This window comes from Mytilus galloprovincialis, chromosome 10 (genome assembly GCF_965363235.1).
Source record: "Mytilus galloprovincialis chromosome 10, xbMytGall1.hap1.1, whole genome shotgun sequence".
In the NCBI taxonomy this organism is placed as follows: domain Eukaryota; kingdom Metazoa; phylum Mollusca; class Bivalvia; order Mytilida; family Mytilidae; genus Mytilus; species Mytilus galloprovincialis.
Window position 1 is genome coordinate 69,111,296 of NC_134847.1, and position 26,581 is coordinate 69,137,876.

General features: G+C 31.1%; 2 protein-coding genes across 3 annotated transcripts in view; one reads left to right on the forward strand and one right to left on the reverse strand.

Annotated features, from left to right (window-relative positions):
* Positions 1 to 26,581, forward strand: part of LOC143048243 (superoxide dismutase [Mn], mitochondrial-like) — a 368,265-nt gene that overhangs the window by 331,743 nt on the left and 9,941 nt on the right. The window lies entirely within an intron of this gene.
* LOC143048240 (pre-mRNA-splicing regulator WTAP-like) lies at positions 8,625 to 26,537 on the reverse strand. Of its 2 annotated transcripts, none has more exons than XM_076221799.1 (8): positions 26,339 to 26,537; positions 25,453 to 25,484; positions 24,740 to 24,795; positions 24,290 to 24,342; positions 22,775 to 22,899; positions 22,006 to 22,184; positions 10,831 to 10,985; positions 8,625 to 9,835 (listed from the first exon to the last, which is right to left on the reverse strand). In XM_076221799.1, exons 2-8 carry the CDS (start codon positions 25,480 to 25,482, stop codon positions 9,249 to 9,251), a joined length of 1,185 nt encoding a protein of 394 aa, XP_076077914.1. In that variant the 5' UTR covers positions 25,483 to 25,484; positions 26,339 to 26,537; the 3' UTR covers positions 8,625 to 9,248. The 2 variants fall into 2 exon arrangements, with proteins under 2 accessions (XP_076077914.1, XP_076077913.1); XM_076221798.1 differs by lacking the exon at positions 26,339 to 26,537 and adding an exon at positions 25,895 to 26,084.

The window sequence follows — 26,581 nt, forward strand, 5'->3', positions numbered from 1 at the left end:
ACACGAAAGTGCGATTCGAGACAACTCGCAGTTACAGAAAGCTAAAGTTAAAGCCCCAAAACAATGAAAAATTAATAAAACGAGCGTTCACACATTGAAATGTCTCGCCTTCTTTACTAACCATTGATATTATGTTGATAGACCTGAATATAAAACGTTACTACAACTATTACATAAACATAACATGATCCAACTTGAAAATGAGATCCGGCAATGTCAGATAAACCAAACGAGAAATACATGAACACCTTATAATCATTCAATACACGAAATATAGTTGACATATTGCTTATAGTTTCTAAGAAAACTTAACCATGAAAACAAAACATTGACCAATGAACCATGAAAATGAGGTCAAGGTCAGATGACCCATGCCAGACAGATATGTCACACCTTGCAATCAATATATGCATTAAACATATTCTTTACCTATTGCTTATAACTTAGAAAACTTAACAGTGACACATGAACCATAAAATGAGGTCAAGGTCAGATGCTACCTGCCAGACAGACATATAAAGCTTACAATACTTTTATACAACACATATAGATGACCTATTGCTTGTAGTTTAAGAAAAAACACAAAACCTTCCATACATCAAATTTACTAGACCTATTGCTTATAGTATCTGAGATATGGACTAGTGAAAAAGTGAAAAATGCCTGGCGGGCATAAGGACCTTGCAAGGTATGCACATACCAAATATAGGTATAATATTACTCATAATAAGACAGAAGTTAACATTTAAAAAATTCGTAACTTTTTTTCAAGTAGTCACTGAACTATGGAAATAAGGTCAAGGACAACGCAAATGTGACAGACGAAAAAGTTTGTAACATAAGACATCTATATACAAAGTATAAAGCATTCAGGTCTTGCACCTTCTAACATATAAAGTTTTTGTTAGAAGTTAGATAACGTCCCCGCCGCCAGATCACTATCCCTATATCGAGCTTTCTGCGACAAAATTCCGACAAAAATCACTCATCAATCAAAACACATCCTATGGATTTAGTGTTTTAACGCCAGGGACAGTCAAAGAAGACATGTCATCTACTTTTGATACTTAAGTAACTGTAAATTTCAATGTCTATATATGACTATAATGTCATCGTGATGCAAACAGGAGTGGCAGTATACGCAGACATGTCATTTTGCCCCAGAAAATAAATGTATAAGGTCTCATCATAGGTCAAGGCCAAACTATGAATATAAAGCTGGCAACCCTGACTCATAATCTTATATATGCAGTTATTGCAGGGGCGGATCCAGCCATTTTAAAAGGGGGTTCCTAACCCAGGACAAAAACGGGTGTGTTCCAACTACATGTCCCCATTCAAATGCATTGATCGTCCAAAAAAGGGGGTCCCTGAACAATAATATACTATAGAGGACTATCTAATCACAAATCACTGTATAAGTGGTCGACTCGATTTCAGTAGCAGTTTATTTTATAGAGAGAAGAAAGAGGTACAATTTGTAATCGGTTTTCGTTTCATTGAAAGTTGGATTATTTTATACTTGACGGAAAGTAATCACTAATATACAATCCTTTTTAACAGCGTGTGTCGTTTGTTGTTATTTGGACACTTTAACTGTCTGTTGTGACGGAATAAAGTAATGAAAGTGGCAATATAACGGTGTAGATCAATAACTCGATTTAATTTTATAAGTGAAGATTGAAATATTTAGTAGGATCGCATATATATACTGTACACCTCTAAAGTGCTATAGCTACAGGTGTAAATAGCGGTGACATCCTAAGTGGCATCTTACCAAACAAGGAAGGTCAGAGTTCCGCACAAGGATAAATTTAAAGAAAAGACGTTGTGTGAAGAGTCATACCTTTGTTTTATTGAACTGTTACTTCAAAGATGGGAAGAAGAAAAAAAATTTATAGTTCCAAGTTCCATGTAAAATAGGGTTAACGACAAAGAAGGCACTAGTCTCAGCCTTAAAAAGCTCCCCCTTCTTACGACCAGCGTTTCTTTTCACTCATCATATTGCCTGTATATTTCACAACTTAATTCTACGGTTTGATTACTAGAATGTGTTCTAATGAGGACTGTGAAGTGACAAAAGCAACTAACTTTTAAATAAAATTGAACATTTTCATGAACACCACGACGGGTGCTCATTGTGGAGCAGGATCACCCCTGTTTTTTGTGGGGTTCGTGTGGCTTCGTCTTTAGTTTTCTGTGTTATACCTTGTGTACTCTTATTTGTCTCTTTGGCTTCATTTTTAGCCATGGCGCCTGACAAAATTTTACATTGTTGATATGCCAACGTATATTTGTTCCGGCTAACAGAAGTTCGGAAGTGATTATTATAAAGCTTCTGCTTAAGTTTCATAAAACTCGATGAAGGTTTGCCAAACGTTGTTGATGTCTGAAGAACTTTGACGGTGGTATCATATCTTAATGCTAACTGTGTCCATTAGCAGTAAAATACGGGAAATGGAAAGCAGATATTTTCAAAAACTAAATTTTGATACCGATCTTTATTATAAAAAATCTTCAGTCCAAGTTTCATAGAACTATTAAACGAAGGTTGACAAAGATAAAAGATAATTATCTCAAGTCAGGCCCTATACATGTTGACAATGCTGACGACGGATCGATAAAGGATCGCTGTCTCGCAGGCCCGACAAAAATGATGTATTTAAACTGAAGGAAGGTCCAACAACAATTGTCTTTTATGCATGGAATGTTTATGATTTCTGTTAGCTTGATGGTTTCAAATACTTGCTTACATTTCACAAAATCTGCTGATTTCAACCGGTTAAGATTCACGATAATTCTGATTTTTCTTTTTATCGAGCGGCTAGTTTCAACCAAAAATGCTGATTTCAACCGGTTAAGAGTCACGATTATTTCTGATTTTCCTTTTTATCGAGCGGCTAGTTTCAACAAAAAATGCCGATTTCAACCGGTTAAGAGTCACGATTATTTCTGATTTTTCTTTTTATCGAGCGGCTAGTTTCAACCAAATAGTATAAGGCTGGATACTAGTATATTAGTTTTACTGTTGAAGTAGGCACAGTTGACCGTAGTTTCAAAACTTTAATCAATTAAGTGCTTCTTATTTTTATGTCCGATTTATAGTAACCATCATGTTGGTAGGTGCATTGCGCAGGTTTTGTCGTATTATACTTTTTCAACTTTCGGTCTTGATAGGCAAAGGAATAAGTTTGTGTGCATATACAAGTGATTAAACTGTACAATGATCGCCTCTACAAATCTGCTATTCGTTGTTTTTCTTGTGTTTGCATGGTCGTATTTAAAAGCGTCTGTTGTACGGTCTTTTTTGTGTGCGTCTGTTGTGCTGCCCCTTTCTCTGGTCAGTTTGTGTTTTATTGTACTGTCCAATATTCTAGTAATTCAGTACTGTTACGACGCCTTTAATTTTGAAATGACCGAATCAAAACGTTCAGTAAATAATGAGTCACACGTAAAAACCCTAGATGAAAATCTACGAGTTGAGAACGGGATTAACAAGTGAAACTGAGAGCTACTGCTCACTTATGATACCCTACCATAATATTTCGGTAAGCAGGAAGTTGTCGAGTGACGAATCTGAAAACACATCACACGGATTATATAAACCCTAATTTCAGAAATCCTTGTATTGTAGTTCCCGAGAAAAATGTGACGGAAATTTTCAACTTTGTTATCATGTGCAACAAGATATGTGTTAGTTATACTGTTCCCAGGTTCGGTAAACTGGAGCGGACTTAAATAAACCCTGAAACAAAATGTCAGAAATTCTTATGGATGTAGTTCCTGGGAAAGATGCGACGAAAAATATTCACTGGACTGATGGAAGAACAGACAGATAAAACAGTATATCCCCTTTGTTTTTAAGCGGGGGTATACTTATGGAAGGTTTGGCGAGGAATGAACTGGAAACATGTACAACCCGTATGATTACGATAGGGAAATAGTGTTGAAATCGCAGAATTAACCAAATGACACGCTGAGAGTACTATACAGTCTTTAACAATATACAGGAGTATATAAAATACGATAACTCTGAACCATCCAGTGTATAAAAGTTGAATAAATTAAACAGAAACAGGGACTTTCTATTTTCTATAGTATAGAAAGTCCCTAACAGAAACTACCAGTCCAGAGATCAACACACGTTCTGAAAATAACCAATACACATACACAAATGATCAATGAAAATGAAGTCAAGGTACTGGTAAGGTGCATCTTGCCATACAAAAAAAATGATATACCATATATTCATTACAGGACCGAAATACATTTAACCTACTGTAATAGTATCTGTGAAAAAGAATTGATCACAAAAAAAGAATGAAGAATAAACCACAAAGTGGAGGTCAAGGCTAGACGAACCCCACCAGATAGACATGTGAAGAGTTGTCTAACTGGCTATCACACCACATCTTCTTTTTTATATGAACACCTTCCCATTAGTCCATACATAAGTTATAGCTGAACTCTTACTACCATTATATAAGAATCTACCAAACTTACAACAGACTTTTTACATTGACCAATCAACCATGAAAATGAGATCAAGGTCATATTACATGCCAGGCAGATATGTAGTTGACCTATTGCTTATGGTATCTGAAAAATCGCTTATAGGAAAGTCATATTCATGGAGACAAAAGATTGAGAAATAAACAAAAACAAGGGCAACATCAGATGAACTCTAGCCGATAGACATCCACTCATTACAATCATTTAATACACCAAATATAGTAAGACTTATTTCTTAGTTTCTGTGAAACTTACCCTGTTGATCTGAGTTTTGTGTATAAAATTCATAACATTTAGCAATTTTTCAATTTGTATAGGGGCATAAACTAGAACGGTAAAAGTGACGACACCAAAATTAAAACTCTTATTTTTTAATGGTATGAGCATTATGTACAAGTTTCATTACATTTGGTTGAGGCAAACTAAAATTAGAGAACTCAACCAGTTTGGATGGACAGAAAGATATTTGTAATGCCACCTCCGCTACAAATTAAATTTATGAAAATTATCATGAGATTATAAAAATGTAGCTTTCTTGGTGACAGTTGTTTTCTGGCAAAATTTTGACACTTACCTTGTTCATCATTTACTGTGATTTAAAGGTCTGCTTTATGGAAACTATCAAAGACCAGACTTTATGCATTGACAATCATCAGCATGTGTTCCTCCTTTTTAATCTATATATCTGTCTTTAATAGTTTTTGTTCTTTAATGGCATCTATTTACATTGTAGAATGGTTTGAATGTAAAAAGCTAAACATGCAAATTTGTTAATGGACAATAATTCCTAAATTGAGCCTCCATTATTGCCGTCTCATTGGGATTTTTGTAGATTTTGTTTTCTGGTTTTTAATTTTTTTTTCTATTTGAAATTAGATTTTTAGATACTTTGTTAAAATAACAATAATGTATTAGGCATTTAAGTTAAGTTTATCTTGTAGCTAACATGTAGTGTTGATCCAGTAGCCCTTTTCACAAAAAAAATCTGAAGTGTTAAATTTATCTTAAGATAAAAATATTTAGTTGAATTGTTATGGAATATTTTAGAATTACGATAAATTTTACACTTAGGATTTTTATGTGAAAAGGGCTACAGAACTTTTAATAAGGAGGGACACTGAATGCCATAAGAGGGAGCCTGCTTGTCATGCTATAGTGATTCCATATATAATCAACCAAAATTTTCCTACAAAAGGAGGGGCCTGTCCCCCCCCCCCCCCCCCCTATTACACCTACCCCCGATATGTGATATTTTTGTTGCGTGAACAAGTGTTGACAGAAGTTCACAATTACTCATTAGCAAGGCACTAAATTGAAATAAAACATACAAAGTTGAATGGTAAGCTGCCTTTTTATTGTTTAATGACATCTTTAGTACAAAACAAACTGTTAAAACCCCCTCTCCCTTAATGAAACTGACATTCCCAATTCAATTCTTCATGAATCACTTATAATATGCATATGCATTGTAATTACTTTGATCCAAGTACAAAACAGTACATGAAACACTTAAATATAATCTGATTTTTACCTTCAAGTTCCAACTCATATTTGTATGTCATGTTTTCTGTATTAGATATCAATTTCTTAGTCATCTTATAGATATAACTTAACAAAACATATTTGACATACACCTATATGAATGATTCCACAGATAACGGGTCACTTAATACATTTTTGTAGTATCTTAGAGCTTGTCATATGGTGTGGGTCATTGCCAATTGAAGGCTGTATAGCAACCAACAGATGTCTATTTTTTCTAACATAAGTGTTGGGTTGTTGTCTCATTGAGGTCAATCCTAGATCTCTTTTTTTCTCTCCCCCTTAGTAACATTAGTACTGGGTCAAAAATGCAATATATTGGTAAGAATTTACATTTTTATCCAAGTCATGTCTTCAGGTTCTGAACTCAACAACTTTTTTCCAAGGCTAGACTTTTTTGTCAAGAATAATTTTCAGTAGTGATTAGCATTACGAAAATGACAAGAGCTGCACAAAAAGCCTACCTTTAAGCTAAGTAGGTATAAAATGTATAGCATATGGAAAAGTAGTTTGTAAATAAGTCAATTCACGATGTTCACAGATTGGTTTCACCTCCAAATGCAAATTTTCTTCCCCGACATGAAAAAATCTTTCTTGTGTAACAAGTTATCCTAAAGTAAACTTACCAATATAAAGAACATAATATATACACTTGATATTTTATATTTAAACATGAAGACAGTATGTCAACTGGAAATTCAAAATCTATTGCCTGAATTTGACAGTACCATTTCTACAAAAATGTTATAGTGATTGTCCATTTACATTATTTTTTATCAATATGCAAAATTTTCTATGGCTACCGTAATAACAAGGACACATGTTTGATGGTGGCTGGCATCATCAACAATTAATCTGAAATAAGATTATTTAACTATAGTTGACAGCAATTGACTTGTTTCCAGATAAGTCCTTTCCCCCCCAATTTCCTAGTTTTTATCTTTTCAAAATTTCAAATAATTTCTGAGACGACAGAAAATGCCCACCAAAGTCAAGTTGAACTTTATTTTCAGTTGCCTTCCTGGAATGATCCATTAAAATGACCTAAAATTCTCTGACTGTAAACTGTCAGATATCGATTTCTGGCTAGTAAGTCCTATTACAGTTGATGCTATAATAAAACTCTTGACTTGCTTCATTCAAGTTCATTGTATAAAAGATTCTATGTTAGTCAGGACATTTTTTTTACAATCCACTCACCAGTCTCATAAGTACTCCAACTTTTTAACAAATCACAAAAAAATAATACCCTTCATATAATACCCATAACAACTTTTTTCACTATGCAAATTGTACAGTATCTTTAAATACACAAAACAACGTTAATTCTTAAATCAAACTTTAAGAAATTAATCAATTTTGATGTACCAGTACATACTTGTGAAGTTATTCTAAATTCCAATCAAACTCAATAATTGTATACATGACTAACATTATACTTTAATAACAAACATTTATGTATCTTATGAAAATCTTAATTTAATATTCTCTTCTTTTCAAATGAGGCAACCAACTATAATGCAAAAGAAGTCAGGGGAAATAATGGTGACAATTGCCATCCTTTCAGACAAGTATTTATTCTGCTGTACATCTTACTTAAACTCAGTTCATGTTATACATGTTTATAGGGAAAGTATGAATGTGACCTGAAGCATGTGAAAATTAACAGGGTCACTCTCAGTTACAAAAGTCTTTAAATGAGATAAAAAAAAAAATGTATAAGACTTTTTTGTATATCTTGATGCAAAACCAACTTTGTTTTGGATACACATAGATAACTAACCTGTCTTTATAATGAAAACAAATAAGTAGTAACAAAACAACTAACACATGATAATAGGACTAATATAAAACAAACTTTGTAAAGAGGTATTTTGCTTTTCGTTCAATACTTCTTAAAATCTAATGATAGAGGTAAAAGTGATAGAAATTATAATAAGAACTGATCTGGCCACACTCATTTTGTTTCCTATGACTCTCACATCCTCTTGATCTGTTTAAAAATTGAAGACAGTTCAAATAAACAAGTCAGCATATTTCATGTTTTTTCAACAATTTATAGCAAGTTAAAAGAAATATAAAAATATTGCCCACTTGCCCTTACTTTCAACAGTAAATCTCAAAAGGATAAGAAATAAATTAAGCGTGGTCTTAAATTTAAACTTGTTTACTCTCAGAGTAAATCTTTCACAAAGACTATTGTGTTTAGATGATGGCACATATAACAAATCTGTGCTGGATATGATTGCTGTACACAATTTAGAGCTAAATTTCAGTAAATTCTTTTTTCCCCAATTCAATATAAGTTAATCAACAAATTCTTATAGAGGCCACAGAAAAATCTTGGTATTCTTCAAATATTAGTGGACCCTAGGTTGAATGCTTCTTCTTTAAAGCAGGGGTTTCATTATCTTTCATGTTGACTGGTACTTTCCACGTTTCATAGTGGTACTTTTCAATTTATTCCATGAATATCTTATATAAAAATTTCTACATTTAGGTGGTACTTGTCAATAGCATAGGAGGGTAAAAGTACCGGGTACTGCCTCCTAATGAATGGCCTGTTAAAGTTATTTAAATAGTGAAAATTTGAGTACAAGATGGTTACTTGTAATAGCAGACAAATAAGTCTTTTAAAGATTGAATATAATATTTTCACTTCTACATGACTTCAGTGATGAATGTCAATAAATTTTAGTTGTAGGTGTAACAATAAAATAGATTTCACCAAATTTTAAAAAAAATCCCAAATAACTTCATTTATGTAGCTAGCTTATTTGCATAAATTGATTTACTACAATTAAAACAATGATAATGAGTATATACAAAATAGTCATATTTCTTCAGTACATGTGTACTACTTGAATATTTTATGAGTTGCGATGTGATAATCCTATCACACTTAATTGTATGCAATCAATTTCATTTTATGAAGATGATCAAGTATACATTGAATGCAAAGACAACAATTTTTTAAGGAACAGACAAAAGTCTACCTCTTTTCAGTAACAAATGACACATTTTTATGATAAAGGCAGCTACCAGGATATACATATCAAAACATTGTCTTTGGACGATTTTCAATTATTTCAACAAAAAATTTCATGTCTATGATGAAAAAATGGAAAAGAAAATATGAAAAATTCTATTTAAAAATGTTTTAGATGGTTTGAATGACCACATGATTTAATGAATTACACTTGCCCCAATGTCTCTTTTTTAATTGGAGTCCGGCCAACACCGTTTCTCAAAATTTCATTAGAACAATCTTTGTCACTGTATCTATCTAATTCTGGAGTCTTATTTTCTACATCCCTCTTACTTTTTGCTTTATTGTATAACGAGTCCTTGGACTCATGAGTCCGTTGATCTGGGCTCCTAGACCAGTCTCTTGACAACTCTTCAGAGCTATCATAGTCCCTAACCAAACCATGTGATCTTGGTGAATTTGGGTTTGAGCTACTAGTCTGATTGGATGATGGGTTATGATTAATTTGCATATCATGATCATTATTCGTTTCTGATTGGTCTGTTTCCATACTTTCGTGATCGTCTTTAGGTTCCTTTTTTATGCTGATTTGTTCTGAACTGTGAGATGTGTATTCTTGTGATTGATGTTTATGTGGACTATGTTTTGATGGACTTTGTTTAAGTCTTGAATTATCTTCCTGTAACTGTGTAATCTGATCTTTACTGTCTTTAAGCTGCTGTTGTAAGACGTAAATCATACTTTGCATGCCTTCTACATCTTCTTCGACTTCACCAAGAAACTCATCAAGCTCTGAAGAAAATGCAATATTTTAAAGATGAAATCATTTTGAAAGGATCTTGAAATTTAAATTAATATCTGCAAAAATAAGCCATTTTAAGTATTAAACATTGAAAAATAAATATATTTACATTTCCATTAATTTTGGGCAAAAACCTTTATCATATGGGACGAATACATTGTGTGTGTACAAGCTGCTATGAAATGTTTTATATAAACTGTTCAGCATAAAAATAATAGTCAAGCATTTTTTCAAATTTTTATATTTCATTTTCAGCATCAAGTAGATGGTTGAATCTCACAAACATGTTTAATCCATTAAATTTTTTTCTTCTGTAAATTCAGAAATTATTGTGTGCATTTATTATTGCGATTTTGTTATTTGAGACTAAAATGTGATTTTAATTTTTACAATTTGAGAAAAATCCTGTTTAATTCATATAAAATATTTCAAAATGCGAGTTTCAATTATTTGCGTTTCCAACTCTGTCACAATTTTCACAATAATAAAAACCTGGCAATAATTTCTGAATTTACGGTAGTTGTGTGTGTCCCAAGTTAGAAGTCTGTTATTCAGTCAATGTCCTTGATATATGTCCTTCATATTGGTTTTTAAGAAAATTGTTTTGTTGAAAATCAGAGTTAGTTGTTTCTATTGAATTCATTTCACATGTTTATGCCATCACCTATTATAAGGGACTATACTGTACAAGTTTTTCTGTTAAAGGTGATCTACATTTGCATATATAAGGTCATTTGAACTCTAGTGGATAATTGTCTCATTCACAATTATACCAGATCTCCTTACTTTTATAAAAGACCAATGCAAACTTCAGATTAAAATGTAATTCCAAAGCATCAGGATTTATACTTTAAACAGGTTTCCAGCTGAAATATATTTTTTGAGACATGTTTTTCACAATAAATCTGATGAAATTTCCCTATTTTTTACACAACACCAATATACCCTATTGATTTAACAGCAACATTTAACTCTTGAGACTTACCCTCTTGATTTTTCTTCATTTCCTGTACCATTGTCTTCTGTAATGAAATCTCCCCTTCCAATTTAGCTGTCCTTCCGGAATTAATTGTTTTTCCTAATTCTTCGTTTTCTTGTAATAACATTCTACATTTTGCCATAAGTCTCTTACCAGTTTGACTGAAAATGAAAAGAATCCTATTGTTCTACCTGTTTTCCCTATCCATTTTTTTTAAATATGAAATAAAATCTTTAGATAATATTTTATCTACCTATTAAAGGACTTAAGGATGTACTTAGGTGAGGTTTAGGAATTTGTGTCAGATGTTTGAACTCCTTGTTTTTCCCCCATCAATACAGGGCAAAATATTTTGCCCCATAATACCCATTTTCTTCATTAGCCCTTAAAAGCTAATTTTTCAAAATTTAAGCAGATACTTGATTTGTTTGCATTCAATTTGAGACCCAAATAATACTGTTGCAAATATAAGGTAAAAGCTTAAGTTCAAGTCAGCCTTTTCAAGCCGTTTTTTTGAAAATCATAATATCTTGAAAAGGAACACCATAACCTATCAATATTTTTAGCTTATTTTGTTCCTTAAACTAATACTCTTCCGACTTTATACAGTATCAATTTTAAATTCTTGATTTTTAAAATTTCTCCCAAGTACATCCTTAAAATTTACATATTCAAGAATGCATGGAATTCATGGTGAAACTGAGAAAACATTAATTACGAGTAGGTATAACCAACAATATGAATGAATTAAGGATCTAATAATAAATTTGTTTTTAATGTATTTAAAGGTATTTTTCTCTGTCATATACCAAGAATGTCATTTAAATCAATACTTGTACCAAGTTGCTTTCAGTTCAAATCTTGATTAACAATGATTAGAGTGGAGAATAAAAATACAAGTGCTGTTTGTTTGTTTTTTTGTTTTCTCTAGTTTCTGTATGGATTTTTGTGTCATGAATCAAATACCACTAATGTGTTTCCTTTCCATTACCATTTGATTTGACAGTCTACCTTTAAAGAATCGTTCTAAAATCTTTCATCCATTCACCTCATTTGACTTGTGTGGTTTTTTTTCAGTTTTTTTTTTTTTTTTTTTCAAAGAATGATAATGATAAAAAATGAAAGACAGACCAGGTATATGATGATTTGCAACTACCAATGAACCAGTGACAAAGCATGCAAACCATGTTATTTGAAATTTTACCCTAAGATAAGTTTAGTTTAAAACATTTTACAGTGTTAGTCATAAAACAATCATTAAGAATCAGCTCTTTATAAACAAAAATTGTTAATGATCAATTTGTATTGCTATTGTTTTGTGAAAATAGTAACAGATCTTAACAACATGATACAACTATAGCATGAATAGCTTGAAACAACATTTTTTATGCTGTTCAAATTCACATCTATCTGCCAAGCTGCATAATTTCAGTATGTTACACCCAGAAAATTTGTTGCATTCTTCATTATCACCAAACAGCAGTGAAGATGTAATTAACTTAAATGTTCAATGGTTTTCAAAATTGAGTACAATAATTATTGACTTCTACTTAATTAACACATTTAATAATGATTCCACAGCAGAGAAGCAATACAAACAGAATGTTCTATCAACTTAAAGACATTTTTTGTTAGAGTGTTTGTCAGATTTAATATCAACTACTGTTGTTGTCTTTTGTCTTACTTAATTATATGTTTGTTTGTATTTTCTAGTATTGTGTTGTATGTCAGTGATGTATGTTTACAAAGTTTTGGCTACTAGATCTAATTATTGTAACTTAAACCAATTATATAGGTTTTGGATGCTCAATTAATTTTGTCAATATAATGGAACTATAAACGCCTGTAATACAAGTGAGAGATTTCACTAGCTATTAAACCAGGATTAACTCATCTTTTCGTCAGAAAATACCTATTTACCAAGTCAGGAATATGACAGATTTTTTCCATTTGTTCTGTTGGTTGACACAGTCGAAAAGTTGATTTACACAATTTTCATTGACTTCTATCCTTAAGAATTTCCTTGGAGTTCAGTACTTTTGTTGATGTTTTTTTAATGGCATGTGTATATATGGATGGGAAATACATGATGTTCATCTTTACTTGAAATTAACTAGGTATGGTTCAATTCCTAGTATGTTTTATTATCCTACACAGAATATTTTAATACTCATTTCAAAATACTGCAATCAAGCTTAAAAGAAGCTGCATTGAGTGGTCCTTTTGCTTTGGTAAATGCTTGAAAAACAGAATTTTTGCTTTGTACAGCTTGGATGTCAAGTGAATGTGTGTTATTTATTTTGCCACTTTTGTCTTCGGATTCAGGCATAACCTAAGCTTAACATAATAGACACCTCTTTTTACCAATATACACATCAAGTTAAGCTCTGTCAAATTGAGAACAATAATTGACAATATCCTGTCCTTTGTCGACACATGACAAAATATGATCACACAGTGGATAAATTTTTGGGTGTACATATTGAAATTGAATGCAAATATTCTCATTGTAACAGAAAAAGGGTGGTAATGTGTTATGTTTACCATAGGCTTCATAAAATGATTTACCAGGACAGCTATCATTACAGATTTGTAGAAAAATTACACATAATCACAAATATCAAAACTCAATTCCATTATTCTGGGATAACCTGTTTACAATATATATATACGATATATGTACACTGATATTGTATTTAGGAAGCAATCTTTGCATACAACATAATGTTGTTATGGGTGTTTCAATAATATTTGTTTTACATTTAACATGTTTAATGCATATCAATATGCAATATACTATTACAAACTGCTGTTGGAAGACCTATACTAGAATTAAGTGTATCATAAGCATTAATAACCTTTGAAATGGTTTATAAAAAAATATTACACCTTCTGAATACAATAATGTGTTAAGGAGATATTACATCACATATATCTTCTCATGCTTCTATCTAAGAATGTTCCATAAAAAAACATACATGGTACCCACTTCAAATCTTAACCTAAAGGTGGATGTCAAGAATATATTGAAAATTTTAGTGGAATTTTGAATTTGACTTGAAGGTGGTTGCCCCATTTTGAAAGTTCTCTACCATGGAACCTTGTATATCTAAATATGATATGGAGTTGTTATCCGTTTGTTTGGTGTGTTTTAGCTTTTGATTTTGCCATTTGATTATGGACTTTCCATTTTGCATTTCCTTGGAGTTCAGAATTTTTTTGTAATTTTACTTTTTTCCATTACCTAGGTACCGGTATATTTTGGGTTCTTATTTACATCTTTAAATCCATTTTTTGGTGAGTGTATAAATAGTACATAATGTTATCAAATACATTTGTTATTGTTAAACCTTATCGTTATACACATTTACAAGGTTCCCAAAAATTTACTTGTTTTACATGTAAATCTGGGTCAAATTTGTATCCTTATCATGGCAGTGTGTAAAACTTTTAAAGCAATAAAAGTTCTGATTATGATACTATTAAAAAAATTGTGAGGAAAGAAAAAAATACCTCAGAATAACGTAAATTGTTAGACTGTAATAAGGGCAGATAATCCAAGACACAAAAAATGTATCTTCAATCAATGAGCATATTGATTTTTTTGCGAATCCAATAATAATAATCCAATAGAGAAACAAAAATGTTTATAGAGGTTCAATATTATTGAAGTATCTTAGCTTGCAATGCTAACAAATAGAATAGAAATCAGGGATTTAAAAGCCTTGCATATAAGGTTACATTGTACATCAATTTTTGACAGAAGCATAAAGTTACATGTATGAGGCAAAGTTTTTATTTGAGATTTAAATCAGATTAGAGTAAACATGGTAAATGACAGTCTGTAATACAGTAAAATTACAAATATATGCACATAAGTGGCGGTAAAAGTTGCCAAGCCACAATAAACTTTTAGCAGTGTTTCAACAAAGAATGGTAATATCCAAATATCTAAACATTTTTAAGTTGTGGTTCTTGTAACCTGCCAAGGATTAAAAACATGCACAATAAGACCATTTAAAATAATATGGTCATTGTTTTTGATGATAAAGAAGTAGATGTTTGCTGTAACAGTACAGATGTCTATGACAAATTAGCCTCAGTAATAACAAAATTCATTTGGATTAAATATTTATCATTAAAGCAATGTATATTTTAAGTTGTTTGACCTTATTAGAAAATTTAACCTTTGTTTGCAGTGCTCAATTATATAATTGACATTGTCCTGTATTACAGATTGCCTTGTCTGTTTGTTCATCTCAAATTTTGATACATTATAAAAATGTTACACAAAAACTACATCTATCAGTACCATCAAGTGAAACCATTCCAAGTTTATTTTTATCTATCTTTATGTTTATTTTGTGAAATCCTGAGGAAAAAGAAATTGTGTTCATTACAAGGCAAATTGGTGAAATTTCATGAAACTTTTTAAGTTACCAATTATCTTTATATTACAAATAAGATAAAAAATTGTTAATACATTATCAATTGGACTGGTTTCACATGTACACATTATTTAAAATTACAATACAGTACACTCAAACATACAAAATTGATAGACTAATAGGCAAAACTGCCCATTTAAAACCTGTCATTACCACACCCTTAAACCAGCTGTCAGTACTGTAGAAATAACAGGATCAGTGTTCCTGGATACTGATTACTTTCCTAAACAAATGTTTTACTTATGTGCAGATTTTTGTGTTTCTAATTGCCATTGCAATAAAGTGGGTTTTGTCTACTGTAGATTTAGATATGTGTTACACATAACATCTGCTTCTGATAGTTGGCAATAGGGTGTGGTTACATTTGTACATTTTCATGAGGTTATCATGGTCATATTATTAAAGATCTAAGGAAATACAGGAAATCTGATGATTTATAAATAATATTTATTTTATATAATAACAGACAAAAAAACTTGAACATGTGAAAAATAGAATGCGAGAGGGCTGCCATATAAATCTCCATGGAAATGAGATGTGTAAATGTTTTATAAATATAACTGCATACAATATATCATTCACTAACATTTAATTGAAATCCTAAAACTGACCTAATTTTTTATGTATCTGCTTGTCCCAAGTCAGGAGCCTGTTATTCAGTAGTTGTCCTTCGTTGATGTGTTGCATATTTGTGTATCTTGTACATAAATAGGCTGTTAGTTTTCTCGTTTGAATTGTTTTACATTTGTCATTTCAGGGACTTTTAAAGCTGATTATGCTTATTGTTGAAGCCTATATGGTGACCTATAGATCTTAATTTTTGTGTCATTTGGTCTCTTGTGGATAGTTGTCTCATCAGTAATAATACAACACCTTAGTCTAGCCTTCACAGCTTCATTAAGGTGAAACAAAAATTATAATATGAGTACAGAAATATCATATGAATATCATTTATCTTTCAAAAAGAATTCAATAAATTGTATTGTGTAAATAGACGTTTTTATAAATTACACTGTAATACATGTACATATCCAATCGAGTTTCCTTAGATCTTATTATGATAAATAAATATATATATATATACATCTGATCATGGAAGTATTCTACTGACAGGAAATATAATGATTTATAGGCAAAAATGATAGAGCTTGCTGTAGAAATTTAATGTCAAAGTAGTACTTTAAACTCCCAAATAAGCGAGATCAGGAAAGGACTGAATTTTTTGGGTAAATGATTTTCCAGTTTCTATTAAATTTATTTGAACTCCAGGTTTCTTTGAATATAATTGTGGACATATCTGAAAATGCGCAATTTTGCAGTTCACCAAACAATGATGTGTTGATAACCTTACAAAGATTTCATGTTGGAAAGGCAAGCATCATCAGAGTTTACACATTTGAAGTCCAGTTATCATGGTTCTAGTCTGTATATATAATACTTCCATCATTTGAACAACTAACAAAACTTTTTAAAACTGATTGTTCTACACTCATTGAAAGTAAAGGTATGATATGGTCACTTTTTGGTCATTTGAATTTGAAAATACGAAAGTTGTATATCTATCTATCAAATAACATCATTTGGGTATTCACAAGACATGTGTCTGTCAGACAACAAATGTTAAAATTTTTGAATTCTACTTCATTTATTGGCAGATCAAAGGAATTCAAACTTAAAATATTAAAAAAAAAAACCCACCAAAACTGCCAAATAGCCTCATTTATTAATGTGTGTGAAAAATCTTTTTAACCTTTAATTATAAAAAGTTGTTGTTCATTTGTATTTTGAGCTTGAATAGGTTTGCCAGTTTTTTTTAAATTTAGGGGCCAAATAAAAGCTCTTATCAAACCTTTTACTTTCACATTATTAATATATTTGATGAATTAAAGTTCCTCACAATATGTCTTTACTTAATTATCACAACTAAAATACCTGTGCAGCTAAAAAATATTACAATGTAAGATCTTGCATTTACACCAGATTTATTGTCCTGTCTTGCCTGTATGAATATGGTAAAATTTCCATTACACACAGTTTATACTAGATGTATTTATAGTTTCTTATTTAGTAGTGTTAGACCTCTGTCCCAGGTTAGGGGATGGCTGGCACCTTCAAACTACTTTAACCCTGCCACATCTATATGTGCCTGTCCCAAGTCAAGAGCCTGTAATTCGCTGTTGTTCATTTGTTGCTGTATATATCATATTTGTTTTTCGTTCATTATTTGTACATAAATCAGGCTGTTAGTTTTCTTGTTTAAATTGTCTTGCATTCGTCTTGTGGGGACCTATTAAAAGCCAACTAGGAAGTATGGGTTTGGCTCATTGTTGAAGGCCTTAAAGTGATACACAGTTGCTAATTTCTGTGTTAATTGGGTTCTCATGGAGAGGTATCTCATTGGCAAATGTACCAAAGGTGTCATGTTGCTACTTGCTAAGATTGTTTTTTTCTGTGTAGTGTTTTTTGTTCTTATAATTACTGTTCTTTGTTTATTTATCTTTTTCTTTTCACCATGGTATCGCCCTTCTTTCTTTAACTTCTATTGTTTCCCATTATGTATCTTTACCCCTTCTTTATGATTTAATGCAGCTACAGGAATTTAAGACTTCAAGTTCATCTTGATTGTGGCTATTGGTTTTCACTATTTTTACTGCTGGCTCTATCTAAATATGGGGGTCTGCTTACCAAATTCCAGATAATTATTAGATTTTCTTGACTAAGTGTATTTATTTTGTCTACTATTTAATTTACTTTATAATTATTTTAATGTGTTTTTTCTTGACTGACACATTGTAATAAAGGTTTTACATCTGAATTCAAGCATTTGCTAAACTTGTGGAGGTGTAAAATTTGTTTGGAGGTGTAAAAGTTGTGTGTGCAAATACATGTAGCTTTGCTTTTAAAAAATTCTTAATTACAAAAATAGAATACATAAAGCCTTGAACATTTTTTTCTTTATCTTCATTTGACACCACAGCATTCTTTTACTCCCTTGGATATTGGTTATGTTTTCCAGCATTCATCCAGATAGAATTATTCTTTCAACACATTTTTTATTTCACAATCGAAAAATTTGCAATCTAGCTATGACAAAGAAATCCAGCTTTTGGTATACAGACTTTTCTTTTCACTTAACTACATATTTCATGTATTACTTTTTTTTCGCTTTCAGTTTTTCAAATTCACAAAAACAATGAATATACTACACTTTTCTGGCATAAAATGCACTTATATGATTGAACTGCAAAAAAATGCACTTGCACATGTTGAATGACTTGTATGATTGAACTGCACACAACATACACTGAAATAGCACTTTTCTGAACCGCAGAATTTCATTCTGAAGTTGTGATTTTGAAATATATTTAACACTAAATTTAGGAATAACACCACAAATTGTCTTCCATATACATCATGTACATGTAAAGTTCACACAATCTTCTTTCATGGTGGTCCGTGAAGAAAATCTGCTGGCTCTCACTATTATTTCTATAGCAAAAATACCAATATTGTGTCGATCCTCTGCCAAATTTTTGTAATCGGGACCTTCAGACCACCACTTTTTTGAGAACTCTGTACATGTATAATAAGCTATTGCACTTGAATAATAACCGCTTCAATGTTCTCTATCATGGCATTTAAGATGAATATAAATTTTTGTGGTTAGGACCTTGCAACTGCCACTTTTTGAGAACTCGGTTCATGTATGAAATGCTATTGCACTTGAATTTATAACTACATCAATTTTCTCCCTGATAGCATTAAGGATGATATAAAAACTTCAGGGCATCAATCATAAATCTAAATGCAGTTGGTCTTCTTCCTGATCCATGATAAGATATTCTGATGAAGGATTTCAATATCTAATTCTTACAATTCAGTAATCTTTATTTTCCTCTTCTTTTGTTTTTGGACGGTCAATATTTTAATGATAGCAGCAAATCATATGCAATTTCTTCCCAGATTATACAAATAGTTTGGCATATATTTATTTTAATACAGCAGAACATCTCATGATCTCTACTGATCAAACAGAAAATGTCTTAACACCAGATAATATAAAATACCTGGAAACAGCTTTTCTTCAAAGGATTTTTTTTCTCTGGCATCACAATTTATAATAAATCTTGAATTGTCACTTTCCTTTGAAATGGAATCTTCCAGCATCCACAAATGAATTTCATCCCCCTTTTTTTGTATATCACAAAAGGATACTATATCATCTTTAATTTCACAGCATTAATCTTCACAGCCTTATTCATCATTTGAATTTTATATATCACTGAATTTCCCCAAAATATTTTAAGGACATTTTTAATGGCAATGATCATATATATTTTAAATATACATGCCATTTGTTTAATGGTACATATCATTATAAATCTATATATACTATGACTGTTATTAATGTTAAGCATGGAAGTTTCTGAGCTTAATCACCATGAACAATTGTATGCATGATTGGAAGGCACTCTGAGCGCAACAAGAAAACATTTGTATTTTTGAAAGGCTTTTTTTTTTACAATATTCATTTTTATAGACAGTCTACTGAATTTTTTAACCAGGAACAGCAATTTAAGAACAGACTTGTTTTAAGGCTAGCAAAAACTGTATAATCAGTATATTAACATGATTAGAGTATTCTACATACATTTGTAGAACACTTTATCAATTCAAAATTGAAGCTTGAAATGGACAATCAGATGTTTTTTCCAACCATACATATTTACTGTGGATTCATTAATACTTGTGGATCTTATGGCCATATTTTGTATTGTTCTATTACATTGTATACTCTAACGGTTTGTTTGCAGAATTTGTATAAACTATGCAGTTGTGTATCCAATTCCATATATATAAATTTTGTCTTAATACCATTAAAATATGATCGACATGAAAATAAATGAATCCACATTGTTCAACGATTTGCTTTCAATCCTCATGCAATCATTTTTTTCTACAAATACTTTGACAGTGATAGCAGTCAGTTTTCATTAACTATAGGTAATTACTCTCATTATTCTTCATTCACTTAAAAAAAAACACTTTATCCTTGATAACAAAATAAATATATATATTAAAATTCTACTGCAATGTATCATACATGAAACATCTTTTGATTGGATTACATTTGCCTTTAAACATTGTATAATTACAGCTGATGTTTTAGGAAATTGCAAATGTTTTATTTTGAACATAGTATGAGTATTGCATTAGAATAGCAATTATAGCATTGTATTTGAACAGTTGCATATGTCAGTTTGGAATCTGATGGTCTTAAATATCATTTTTACTGGCTCAGTTCTATGTCGCAAGTACAACTGCATTTCAGACCTTCAAACCAGCCATTGACTCTGGCAACTTTTCAAATACAGCAATGTTATTCCTTTAAAAACTGTTTTTAACAGACTTTTATGCCTTTAGAATACTTGTTCAGAAAAATAAATCAAAATTACACCTTGTATGAATTTACTGTTCAAAACATGTTTTGCTTGTCATTATACCTGTTAATTTCTGGTAAAAGCTTTAAGAATGAACCATCTTATCTATATTCCTACGAACAATGAAGAATCTCACAGACTTGTAAAAGATAGCGATTATTCTATTTTTATAATGTTACTTCATTTACTAGAGCACATTGCACCAAGAAGAGCACTGAATTCAATTCAAACGGTTAACATCTGATGTCAATTTCAGTAAATAGACCTTAAAATTTAAACTGGCAAGGGTTTTGTTGAATGGATCACATACCAGGGTATAAATAATATACAAAGGCCTATTTTAAAAGGTATTAGAAAAGTCTATTCAAGTACAGAAATAAGAACTGACCCCTGGCATTGGGACACATACAAAATACTTTCACTTAAATAACTTATTTCTGTCAATGCTCATGTCTGTATAATGGTACAATTCATTGTTTGCTTATGAATATTTGCTGTTATTTAAGCATAAAAATAAAAGTCTTAGTCTTGAAACTTCTTAAAAATTTACCTTGGACATTCTTAAATTATGTCAAAAGATTTTGTTCTTCCAGTTTTCTGAATCTAGCATTCAGTAAAAAAATCATAGATGCAGTGCTTTTTCCTTTGATAAAACAAAAATGTATACCAAATACATTACAGAAATGTAGCTCTGTAAATTGAGTTTCTGAATGGCAAAACATGATTCAGAAAACAGAAGGAATTCAGATTCAACTAAGAATAGATAACTAGACATCTTCGCAACTTTTTTTCTATAGCGTACTTATGGCTCATTATATTTAAATGGCATGCATCACTTAACTATAAGGTGTTCATTATTTTCAGTATACTCACCATGTGCTATATGTTATAATGTCTAAAATGTTTGTTCGATCAACACAAATTATCTAAGGAATACCTTTCAGAGTGTCACAAACCCTGAAAAAAATGGTGTCAAGTCAAGAGTAAAAATTTAGAACAACACATAACACTGGGGATGGTCAGGAGTTGAGTCAGTCTACAAAACGAGTCTGTTAAACTCACTAACTCCAAATTTGACTGCTTGAAACTGGCCAAACGAATAAGTTCAACAGTCAGCTTCTGCAAGTTCCCATTTTAGTTATAAAGTTGACTCCAACCAATGGATTAAGAGTCTGAGGGATGCGTTTTTGTGCAATGTTTTGGCACAAGCATTACATGTGATTTAGATAGCTGGGACTAATAAAGCCAGGTTTATGTTACCATAGTGGTACTGAGATGAGATTTATAAGCACCTGTCCGGAGTAAATTTCCAAGCACTGAGTTCGTTTTGAGTTTGTTTCAGTTTTTCCTGGCTTTCATCCATTTCTTTTGCCATTCGCTGGAACACGAGATTAACAGCAGGGTCCAACAATAAAGATCTCAACTGTGCTGTATTCTGTGTCTGTGCTTGTTTCATTTCTTGAATTTGATTCTGAAATGTGAAAGATATTCAAACAAATTAGAGAATTAGGTAGCAATTACACTAAAATTTTGTTTCAATTGGATCAGTTGTTTTGACAAACATCTGAAATTCTTTTAGGTCCCTTAAAGCCAGAAGAAACTTTTCCTTATGACTGTGATTACAAAGCACCTTCTTAGTACCCAAACATTTCTACAAGATTTGTTTTCAATTCACTGCATCTGGTCTTGCATTTTCCTATTCCCAATTTTGGTTTCATTCTATTCAGTGGTTTTCAAGATGAAGATCAAAATGTGAACTGGTAATTGGTGAAAGATGGATTAATCAATGAAAAAAGCTCTAATAGCATTGTCCAAAAGAGCTTGAACGACTTTCAATACAGAAATTGAAAAAAAATGTTCTGCTACTGGTGTTAATTTCATTAATTTGTATTTTATTTTAACCCAATACATGTTACTTTTATTTCATCATATCACCTTAAATTCAGCATAGATCTAAACTAAATGTTCTCAGTTCTATTCATCACATTTTCAAAATCAAAACAATGTCAAAAAGTTTTGCAACTATTCAGCATATCAATCTTATTTCTGTGGTTCACTTACAAGATAATCCTGTAGTTCTTGCTCTTTAGTTGTTAGTCTGTGCACAAGAGTATTTTCTCTACGTGCTGCTTCTTTCTGTTGTTTATGCAATTTTTCTTCCAATTCTCTTATGATTGTATTGTCATCTAAAAAAGATTCAAACATATTAGATTAATATATGTTTTAAGAGTCGTAGCTATATATATAGATTAACATAAACATCTCTATATAGAGGTCTTTATAAATACTAGTTTTCTCAAAAACATACATAGCTAAACTTTAGACTTTACATAGGTATGAATTTTTTTTTTAAAACAGTGATATTTAGATTGGCTCACCCTATAAGTGGCCTACCTTGGGTCCCTTTTTAAAAGTCTCCAAACTAATGCCGGGTTTTAGCAAAATATTCTTTAAGATTTCTGCTGCATTAATACGTAATGATATGCACTTGTTTAAATTTTTGTCTGCCTAAATCATCTGCTGTGAACTATCGCAGGACTTCTTAACGCTCTACCCAGCCCTTTAACTGCCGGGTTATATTTAGTTGTAAAAGTCAACTGTATATCTTTCTTAGTGGTCTTTCTAGTTAATGTATTGCAACGTTTAACTTTATTGCATGCATCTGAAATTAGATCTCTAGCAATGTGTTTATTATATCCTCTGGCTGCTAATTTTGGTTCAAGGTTAATTAGATGCTTGTTCAAATCAATTTCATTATTATTTTTTCTAATGTGCAATATTTAGTTTCTCCCACAGAGGCCACAGTGATACTTTTAATGGTACTCTGTGGATGAGAGCTATTAGGTGGTCAATATTGATAAGTTTCTGTCATTATAATGTGAGAGTTGACATCCAAGATTCCATTTATATGAAATCTATCACCTTTATAAACCTCTAAATCTAAGTTGGTCATTAACTTGTCAGATACTTCATATGTAAATTTTAACTGACTGTTAATCTTGTTAACAATGCTAAAAAAATTCTCTATTTGTAATATATTACCAGTGAAGACCATAAAGCCGTCACCTCTATATTGACAGTGTAATTTAATGAGTGTTCTGTACTGTAAATCTGTGCATGTAGGCGGTAAAATACCTCCCATGGGAGCGCTTATTATCTGTTTATAGATGTGTCCATTAAATCTAAATACATTGTTTTCTAATACTATTTTAATCAGCTGAGCTAAATCTGCTGAATTGAGGATTTGAAAATCATATGATAACTTGTCAAAGAAGAATTGTATTTCGTTAGCATTAGTTAAGTACCATGTGGGGATATTAATGTCTATTTTGATTTAAAAGTTGTGTGATTGAGCTTTTGTGTTTGATCTTCAACTCATATACCATTTTATCAATATGAAGGTGAAAATTTTGTAGATGGTCTATTGAATTAGACTGACAGATGGAGAGAGTAAAGACCTGTAGTTCCTTTATTTTTTTACTAGTAGATGACGAATCATTTGACTATAATAAAATTGAGAATGGAAATGGGGATTGTGTCAAAGAGACAACCTGACCATGAGCATACCATGCATACCTTTTTTGCTCTTTTCTTCCAAGGACTTCACATACTTGTCCTGATCTCTCAATCTGTAAAGTAAAATTGACCAGATAACTAACTTAACACTGACTATGGTATAATATTTGTCATTTAAAAATTTGATAACTCATTGATACATTTTTTTAAATAATGTACATTTTCTGTGTAACCAAAATCTTATCAACTTTTTCAGTATACAGTATAATATTGATCCTGTGGCTTCAGAGGATTTTGAAAAATTCAAAAACAGACATAAAGTAATTGTAAAAGTTCACATTGCCCAGATAGACAGGTGATAAAATTCAATAACCTTTTTTGAATATAGGGTGCATGATTGTCCTTTTTAAAACTTGGTAAAATATAGTTTTTGATATTTAGAGGTTGAAATTTAAATCCATCTTATATTTCTGAAATCTCTCTTTAATAATAGTGTATAAAAAGTCTTACCTTATTACAAGTTCTTCCCTTGGCATATCATCTAGAGCCATCATGTCTAAACGAGCCTAGAATATAAATTGAAATTATTAATATAATCAACTATGGGGCAACCAAACAACCATTTGTTCAGAAAAACAGTCGACACCAAAAATCAAACGTTTTCATTACAACAATTATTACATCTTTCGATCAGAAATCTAATGTTCAAAATTATCACTCAATTTTTTTTCAAAAAACAGTATTTCTATCAATTGATTTGGATGTTCGAACATGGTGTATCTAAACATGCAAAATGTGACTATGTTTAAATTTTATCAGTATTTTTATTATCTGCATGATGTTTTTTTTATTATATCATTATATAGTGTTTTACATATTTGTATCAACAATTATAATACAGTATAAAACTTTTGGTTTTAAAATGGTTTATTTAAAATCATTGCAAGTTTGAACAGAAATTTAAAAACTGTCTTGACAACTTAAAAACCAGACAAAAACATGATAAAAGAGGTGGTTTTACACTATTGAATTCTCAAGTTCTGGTAGATGAAAGGGTTCAACCAACTATTATCAACTGTATTTTTAACAACTTTAAACATGTTAATTAATAAATTTTCTTCATGACTATCTAGTGCAAATAATATTAGTCTGGTTGTCATCAACATACATCTTTGTAATATCCTATAAGAGGAGAAAATAGGTGTACAAAAGTTAATACTTGCCCTTTTAGGTGAAGCTGAGCTCTCAGACATTTCTGTAAAATACAAAATGTATAAGATGCAACATCAACTAAGCATGAAGAATATATGATCAAAATGCGGCTGCAAAAATAGCATGGAAGGACATGTTTTTTTTGTTATATTACTTGTTTATTAATTGAAACTTTAAACAATGTTCCTTTAATTGTTATTGTTAAAAGTATGGAATATTCATTGATTTTTATCCCTTTGTTATAACTTGTAATGCTTGCGTCTATGTTCAGCAATCTGGAAACATAAATTTTATTGAATAAGTATAATGTAATAGTGAAAGTATAAATGGGAGTATTTATAAGTGCATTGTGTTTTGATCCAATATAGATCACATATCTTCACTATTAACAATACAGTACTAAGATAAAACCTAAAACGACAATAACATAAATCAATGTAATGAATCATTTACTTTTCTTTCTGAATTTTACTTTTTCCTTGTGCAATTCCATTTTGTCACTTGGGTCATTTGTCAAGACATCAGGCTTTACCCTTTTCCCTGTTAAAATAACATTAATGCTGTTTGCCATTGTAAAGCAAATTTCTTCAGCTGTCCTCTCAACTAACCAAACACCTATTTTGTATAGGAAGGTATTTACAAATACTTTCACTTTTGTTTTTGGTTTTCCAGGAAGTGTTTTGAGCATGTGACATGTCAAATGGTATCTATTGGTTAGCTTTTAAACGAGCTGATAAAGGAATATGCCAACCGTGATTACCGGTTAATTTCGGAAAATATGTTTATTTCTTGGTTGTTATTTTCATTTTCGTTTCGGTACATCGCATATTTGCGTCTTTGAGTAATATGTGAATTATGCGAAATGGCATGGCCGACATTTTAAACTCAAGATTTTACCTGTACGACTGTACGTATTTGTGTGCTTCTGCACCCTCAGTATTCAGTTCAAAGTTGTGATGCACAAAGAAAAGAAGGTTCTGTATTCGTTGCTAACTGCTTTACTTAGGTTATTGACTGTCAGCAACAAATTTAGTAGAGAATTTTCACCCTTTTTTCATCGAAAGGAGGCTGCCATTGTAATTATGTGAACAGGGCATTATGGGATAGCATAGTAAACTGTTACCAATTCATTTACTTGTA